We start from the raw sequence: 8126 nt of genomic DNA on the forward strand, positions 1-8126 counted from the left end.
GAAACGATTAAGAACGGACCCGCGTTCCCACCGCGTTTCTGTGAACTGCTCCTTTACGTATGAGTGTGGGCGGGTCCTCGTCTGGACAGGGAAGCCGAAGCGCACAAACGTGGGAGAACACGCTCCCCTTTCTTGTGCTGTGAACACATTTTAGGGTCCAAACCAAACTACTGCAGCATCTGTGTGCAGCACAGAGGGAAACACAGACAGAGATTAGAGCAAGACGACAAGTACGCACTTTATGTCCTTTTATCTGCGATATGAACTGATACAAAGCAGCAAGTTCAGCCTTAGAGCCCAACCTAATCCACAGCCGTGAAAATCGCTTTTCTCATGTAATACACATGTAATATGGTAGAAAACTTGATGTTGAGACGGCAGAGTCACGCCCTTCTACCGCTTTCGGCACCTGTTCCTGGTTCCAGACCAGCTAGTTTGCGGGGCCGGAATTGAACCCGTTTTTCGGCCGAGCACCGAGTCTTTCGGCGGTGGAAAACACGCCTAACGGTTCAAATTACGGCACTGATCTTTGCTCCGGCACCGGAACCCTGTTGGTGGGAAAGAGGCTTTAGATCGCTCTAATTTCTCCAATCTTTCTGTATCTGTGATCTTGTTCCTTTAAAATTGACCCACAGTTTGCAGCCATAGGTGAGGGTGGGAACTCAGATCAGCCACTAAATTGGCAGCTTTGCAGTGCACATCACTGCAGACACTGCACCAGTATGTAATTTCCTGCTGCACTCCCCTCACAAGACACTGAGTTACCTGAACACCTCCAGCAGAAACTCATTCCTCTCCTCTGTTTTTAGACACTTCAGGCCCCGTTTTCAGTTTGAAATCTTTCACACTGTATTTTACTGTGTAAATCATGACACAGGCATCCTTTCTGGCTTTATGATTGGGTCTTTTCACACAGCCTTTTTTTGTTTGTTTGTTTTAAGAAAACCAACACGAGTTAATTTTAACATGGATAACAAATCAACCAGGAATCAACCTATCGAGAAAAGGTGATCTCTGGTGAGTCAGTCTTCGTGATGTCTCCACAGAAAGAGGTGGGATGTATGAGGAGGGATCGTACGGTGTGCGTATTAGTCCAGTCAAGCAATCACACATGTAAACACAGTGGACTTTGATCAAAGTGCTACATCGCAGGCAGTTACAACAGTCGTTTAAACCATCAAACAGTAAGAGGTAACAATGTAGAAAATGGAATTACAAACAGTAAGGGAACACAATGAAACATGCCTGTCAAATCAAGTCTCTTATGGCTGTAGTTTTTCTGTTATGGACAGCCATTTGGGTGTGCTAAATAGAGGACAGTTGCATACAAAGGGGTAGCTGTGAACCTCACTTTCAACAGGTCAATAGTGACCTGGTAGACAAGAGGTTAATGAGAGACATGAAACAATGAGGCTGAAAACATGGAAGGAAGTGATGATGGATTTCATCGTGGGAAGTTAAACTGCTCCATCTGCTTTATGTGCCGGGATTAAACCAAACGACTTCTCGAGCTATTTCAGCAAAGTGTCCAACATCTAATAAACTCCTGATAGTTCAGCTAAAGTTGTGCTGTGCTTCATCGCCTCAATCAGCTCGGTCACAGCTGGCTTTCTGTTGGTCTTCTCATCTGGATGTTAAAATCAAACCAACCATCATGCACACATGAGGGCCGCTGTGGCCTAAATCTCCTGTTTCTGTTTGATTCACTGGGAACATGATGGGAAATGATCTCAGAAAGAATCTAATTGTTACCCTGCAAGATCAACAGTGTTTGTAAAATCTGCTTCTCTGACAGAAAACTTAAGGTGCCAGGATTCTTCACAGTCACATGCAAACTCCCTCCCCCACTCCCATCCCATCATCAGGATGATTTCCTACTCACACTGCCTCTCTTCCTCCTCTCCACTGGACTGTCTTCAAGTTACTGAACTGGTCATTAAAACTTCCACCTGTCCTCTGGATCCAGGTCTTGCCCACCCACCCTGTGTCCCGTCATAGTTGACATCATCAGTAAATCCTTAGAAACCCTCAGTTCTCGAAACAGCCGCTCTCTCCCCCATTCTCCAAAAACCCTGGTGTGGACCCTGATGACCTCAGTAATTACCACCCAGGTTCAAACTTTCCGTTCTTCAGTAAAATCCTGGAAAGAGATGTTGCTTCCCAACTCTGGCAATACATGTCTCTCCATGAGCATTTTTAACCCTTTCAGTCTGGCTTCAGAGCGCATCACAGCACCAAGACTGCTCTCATCAGGATCGCTAATAACCTCGTCATTGCTGCAGACTCTGGCCACCTCATCATTGTCATCATCTTGGACCTTTTGGCAGTCTCCCATTTCATCCTCCTTGACTGCTTTTCTAACTGCGTTGGCCTCCCTGGTGTAGCTTTCTCCTGGTTTCAGCCTCACCTTGCTGCCAGTACACTCTGTCACCCGGAGAGACTCCTGTTCTTCCTTTGCTTCAGTCAACCAAGGATCTGTGCAGGGACCTCTTTTCATCGTTTACATGCTCCTCCTTGGTCAGATCACCCACCACCACGGGCTGACTTTCTACTGCTATGCTGATGATACACGATTGTATCTCAGCACGAAACCCTTCAGTCAGTCCCTCTTTTGTCCTTTATCGACTGCACGGAAGACATCAAAAATTGAATGTCAACCAATTTTCTCAAACTGAGCAACAACAAAGCTGAACTCTTGGTTGATTCAGAAAGTGGCTGATGTGCATCGTAACGTGGATGGATGCTCTGTCTCACCGTCTGGAGGTTTCATCCAGGACTCCACCTTCTCACTCTCAGACTCTGCAGCTGAAACCCTCATTCATGCCTTCATCACGTCCCGCCCGTTTGCTCTGCCTATCAAAGCCCTGTTACACCTCCACTGGCTCCCAGTCAAGTCCAGCATCTCCTGTAAGATGCTTCTCCTCCCCTACATCTCCTCCTGGATTGTGCGTGTTCCACAGATAAAGGCTTACTCTCCATCCCTCACACCAGACTGTGGTCCTCTGGGGACAGAGCCTTCAGAGCTGCTCCCCCCACTCTCTGGAACAGGCTCCCCTCTGACATCCAAAATGTTGAAATGTCACCTATTCACTGTGGCCTTTGGCTGCTGTGTGTAAAGCGACCTCGGGGTCCTTGAAAGGCATTATGTAAATGTGATTTACTGTATGCTCTGCAGTAGCCGACAGAACAGTGAACGGGCCTGTCCTCTGCTCTCTTTGCTCCTTGTGTTCAGTGGCAGAGTGAACGGACGCTCCTACAGAGCCGACCTGGAGCTTCACCAGAAAATCGCAGCTGACGTTTGCAGCTGGGAAATGAAATCCAACGAACCAGTTCTCAGACTGGTGAAGCAGCAGCCGGGAGCCTGGGAGAAGCTCCTCAGGAACAAGGTACTGAATTTAGTTTTCTTTAGTTTACAGAAGAAATGTTGGATTATCTGCACATTAACGGGAAAGAAATCACCACTGTTAAGTAGTAAATGATGCTTTGGAAGGTTAAAAAAAACAACAATACCAAAACGATATTTTTTTTTCCTAGAATATATTTGTGAGTTATGACATGGGCGACTTTGAGGATGAAGATGAAGCATCAAATGGTAAGACGCTGAAAACTTTAGGAAGTCTTAATTTATCTGTAACTGGTGAAATGTGAGAAATAATGTCAAAAAAATTGTTAGAGAGCAGCTAGAAACCAAAACAGTTGGGAAGCTGTGGATACTGTAAATAAAATGGATATTATTATTGGAAACCAAACATTTAACTGAGAACAGCAAAATGTTTCAAAATAATTTGGCCATCATCTTATGCTCTTCTGATTATTGGAGTCACATCCGCAGCTGGCTGAGAAGGTATTCCAGGTCTCCTCCTCCTCCTCAAAGGCATTCCTGTGCCCACCTCACCAGCAGCTTCTAGATCTAACACACGGTCTCGTTTCAGTTAAAGGGAGGGGTTCAGGAGGTGCCCTGATCAGAAACACCTCAGCTGGTCTTTTTGACATGAAGGAGCAGCAGCTCCACTCAGAGCTCCTCACCCTGTCCTCCTCAGGCTGATCCCATGGAGACGCCTACAGAGGAAACTCCTTTTGGCCTCTTGTACCGACTCGTAATTCCAAAGCTTCGGTTTCAGGAAGCTCAGATTCAAAACTCACATCTGATCTTTGTACGGTTTTCAGTTAAATAGGAGGTTGAACCATTTTGGAATCATTGAACGTCCGTGTCGCAGCTCCCCAGCTTTCTTAGAGCCAGGGTTCTTCTGTTTGGTCTTCAGGTCAGTGGTTTCTGGAGGACACGGTGGAGGAAGAAAAGTGCTTTCTGGACTCAAAGAGCAGCAGTAAGAGTGACAACTAAAACACCTCAAGCTCAACATCCTGCGACCATCATCAGGGTCATCACCTGTGCTGCAGGGTCTGTGACCTTTGATTCCCTCATGATTGAGTCCACAGAGAGTCCAGCTGCACAGTCTGCAGCCTCCACAATGACCTTTGACATTTCAAGTGGAAACAGATGAAGTGAAAAATTAATTTAGAGTTGCAATAAGAAAAAGGTTCATATTTTCTGTTTCTGCACAGACTTTTCAGAGACAGGAGGGATGCTTCACTGCATAAGACGGTGGAGTTAGCCAAATAATAGTGATGATGTCACATATATGGTGCTGTTCCTCCTGTCCTCCTCAGTTTTCCCATGCACATGTATTTGTTGAGGAAAGTGGTGTAATATTAAGGTCTTTCTCATCAGTTTGGAGGACGAGCAGCTTCGGCTGTGGGCTCCGCCCCCTTCAGGTCCTTCGGTTGGGCTGCGGTCCCGACTTTAACGTGTTCCATCACCTTTCCTCAGGGCACCAGCATTTATTCCCTGACATTTCCCTTCACAATCCACAGAACCAGTTTAAAATTAATGGTTTCATAAATGATGGTGAGCCCTCCAGATTTATCACAACAGGCCCGATTCATGACATCATCACTTTTAAAAGAAGGAATCGGACTCTCCAAACAAAACTGATTTGAATAAAAAAAAGTTAATTCATCCACAAAACGGTTTTCCAGCTCACCTGCTTTTGTCTGTGCTCATGTCTCAGATGGTACATCCTCTCCTCGCTTCTCAGTCCCTCCCACCAGAGATGGGAACACAGGAGGTGGAAGAGCCCAGAACAAAATCAGAGCCTGGCTTCAGAGCCATCATTTCATCTACTTGTAGTGTCCCTCACCCTGCGTGGTTTGTGTATTGGAGCTCTTACAGCTCCTGCAGCCTCCTGTCCTCCTCGTACATTGTAGGAATGGAGACGAGGGTCGCAGCCTTTTCCCCTCACAGTCGTTCTGGCTCGTTTTCCTTCTTTTTTGGCTTTCTTTGAAGAATCAGATGCTTGAGGTCATATTTGTCATATTTGCTTTTGTCCTGCAACAAAACAGGTTAAAACCAGATGGAACAAAGATATTAAGTTTTAGTGCTTACAGGCTGTTTGCTGCTGGCACAAAGGGCCCGTGCCCTGGATTGGTTTGAAGTGATCAGCTGGGATCTCGTGTGAACATCTAAGTTAAGAAAGCCAAGACCAGGTTTATGTTTCAGTTTTTGGGAGAAATTTAAAAGGTTTTCTGTAAATTTGCATGTTTAGAAGTTTAAAACTTGTCAAAATATGAAGATATGACTTTCTATCCAAAACATCTTTGTGTTTTAAGATACGAGCTGAAGTTGATCTAAGGCCGGGCCGTACTCGTGTGGTGCAGTGAGTCATTCAGCCCGATCTAAGCTAATGGGAGGGAAGGCGATGTGACACCAGAGCCCTCTGCAGGGATAATCAGCACCATGTGCATTTGATTTCAGGGTGAACTGTCCCTTTAATTCAGTATAAAACGCCCCCCCGTCCTGCTGCACAGATACGTCCTGATGTGCTCTTGGGTCAGAGGAGAAGCTGTGAGGGAGCTTTAATGACTTCAGTAAAACTGAGTTTTGATTTGACTCCATTTCAGAGTCTGTGGTGCGTAAATGACCTCGAGAAGAGCAGCTTTTCATCGTGCAGCACTTTTTACAACAATCTCAGAGCGAGCCCAAACGAAGTGGACGGATAAACGAAGATTTACAGATTCAAGAGTTTGGAATGAAAATGTTCCCTTTAAATGTCACAGCTTTGTGTGGCGTTAATAAGCTGATGGGCTCACAGTGTCTGCTCACTTTATACCTTCATACTCAGTCACCCTCAGGACATGTTGGCTCGTTCTTCTTCCACAGGAGAAACAGCAGCAGGTCTACGAGCTGCAAACAGAAGCAGCTCGTAGACCTGCTGCCTCAGTGGGTTTGAAGTCAGTTGATGTGACTGAAGTGCAGACCTTCAGCTTTAATTTGAGGGGTTTAATAAAGTTTTGCATCAACTATTTATGACTCCACCCCACGCTGTAGCGTTGCCTCCACCATGTCTCCACAGGTGGTGTGGTGTGCTTTGGGCTTCTGTCTTGGTTTCATCTCTTCAGGCCCTTCAAGATGTTTGTTGACCTTCAGTTATGTGTCCACCTCCTCAGGAGTGTTCCCAGGTCAGCTAGGTGATGTGAAGTTGTGTCTCAATCATGGAAATGATTCTGTGATCATCCACGTCAGTCTTTCAGGCCTTCTGGTCCTGCTGACCCGCTCAGTGCATCCCTTCCTAAAGTTTTTGCCGCCTCCATCACTTACTGAAAAGCTTCTGAATAAAATTTCAACACTTAGAATAAACTCCACATCTTTCACCTGCTTCGTTTGTCCTGGAAGGAGCCGTTTCAAGGCCACAAAACTGCTCATCAGTCACCTGTCCAGTTATTTCTGAGCCTCTGAAAATGGTGAGAACAGTTAATGTGATCCTTGAATCGTACTGAAAAGGAGGAGCTGGGGTGGAGGCGGGTTGCAATGTGGCCAGAGCTTCTCTAACATGGATCCAGCTCCACTCTTTTAATGTTGCCTGTTAGAAGCACTGATAGTAAATCCCCGTATTTAAAAATAGCTTTGGTTAAAAGCTCGGCAGCTGCGGTCAGAAACGACGGCACACTCAGAAGATCTACTCTCAGCTTTTAAACACATGTGCCTCCAACATGAGAGGGAGCGGGGTAGGAAGGACGGGAATTCTCCTGCATGAAACACAAAAATCACTGAAGCACCTGAAAAGCGACTCTTCTCTCCATCAGCACCAACTCCTGGAAAGAAATGATCGAATTAGGTGAGGAGAAAACGAGCAAATGGAGATGCAACTTTGAGTGTAGGGAATGAATTTTCTGCTCCCTTTAGGGGGCGCCACAGTGGATCATCTGCCTCCATCCCCACCATCCTCCTGTCACTCCAACTCTCTGCATCTCCTCCTTCACTGCATCCATGAACCTTCTCTGAGGTCTTCCTCATTTCCTCCTGCCTGGCAGCTGCAGCATCCTCAAACTCTTCTCAGTCTGGCTAATTCTGCCCCCTAGTGGTGAAAGATGTGGTGAAGCTTTGCAGAAAGTCATTTTTATTTTCCTCGTTATACCTTTGACATCTTTTTTTTTCTGCACTGCTGAATGTCACACCTTTATAAATCACAGAACTGCAGTTCCAAGAAAGGAAAATGGCCGATTTATGAGGAAAAACTTTTATTTTAATGATTTATTGTTATGTGAAGGGTGCGTCAGGAAGCTGAAAGCAGCTTAAGTTGGAAAGAAGCCCTGGGACCAATAACATCATTAAAGCCATCCCCCTGGCTCTAATGCACTGTTGAAGGACCCAGTATTTAAACAGCTCCACCTGACGTAGATCCTCCGTGTGAACCACTTTGGAGCTGCTGGTTTAAAAAGTGCTGCATGAAATTTGCTGTTCAGTCTCTGAACCGGATTCTGTGCCAGTCAAAGGAACATGTGAACAAACCCAGAGGATCTGAACCGTTCATTCCTCTTAGACGATCCAGATCAGCTGCTCCTCTGCTCCGAGCTTCAGTCGGCTGCTTTTTGTGTTCTCCTGCAGACAAACTGCAGTGAAGTGTGAGATGTGTGTAATCGGGTGTAGGTGAAGGTTTTCAGGGCCTCCTGGTCTAAAATTCAGTTTGGAGTGTTTAACTCAGCTCAGTTTTTCTTTACTTGTTCTGTAATCTTTTGATTTTGTCACTTTGTGAATCCAATAAAAATGGTTTGTAAAGCGAGTCCCTCAT

General features: G+C 45.7%; 1 protein-coding gene across 7 annotated transcripts in view; it reads left to right on the plus strand.

Moving 5' to 3' along the window:
* Positions 1 to 8117, plus strand: part of tdrd12 (tudor domain containing 12) — a 46286-nt gene extending 38169 nt beyond the window's left edge. For 4 of the 7 annotated variants that reach the window (XM_030730584.1, XM_030730588.1, XM_030730586.1 and 1 more), the window contains exons 35-37: positions 3233 to 3386; positions 3535 to 3592; positions 4263 to 4342. In XM_030730584.1, coding sequence (XP_030586444.1) covers positions 3233 to 3386; positions 3535 to 3592; positions 4263 to 4342 — 292 coding nt within the window. Of the gene's footprint in view, positions 1 to 3232; positions 3387 to 3534; positions 3593 to 4262 lie in introns of all 7 variants that reach the window. The other 3 variants (XM_030730585.1, XM_030730589.1, XM_030730590.1) reach the window with 1 other exon arrangement.
* Positions 8118 to 8126: the final 9 nt, after the last annotated feature.

The sequence above is a fragment of the Archocentrus centrarchus genome, chromosome 6 (genome assembly GCF_007364275.1).
Source record: "Archocentrus centrarchus isolate MPI-CPG fArcCen1 chromosome 6, fArcCen1, whole genome shotgun sequence".
Lineage (NCBI taxonomy): Eukaryota > Metazoa > Chordata > Actinopteri > Cichliformes > Cichlidae > Archocentrus > Archocentrus centrarchus.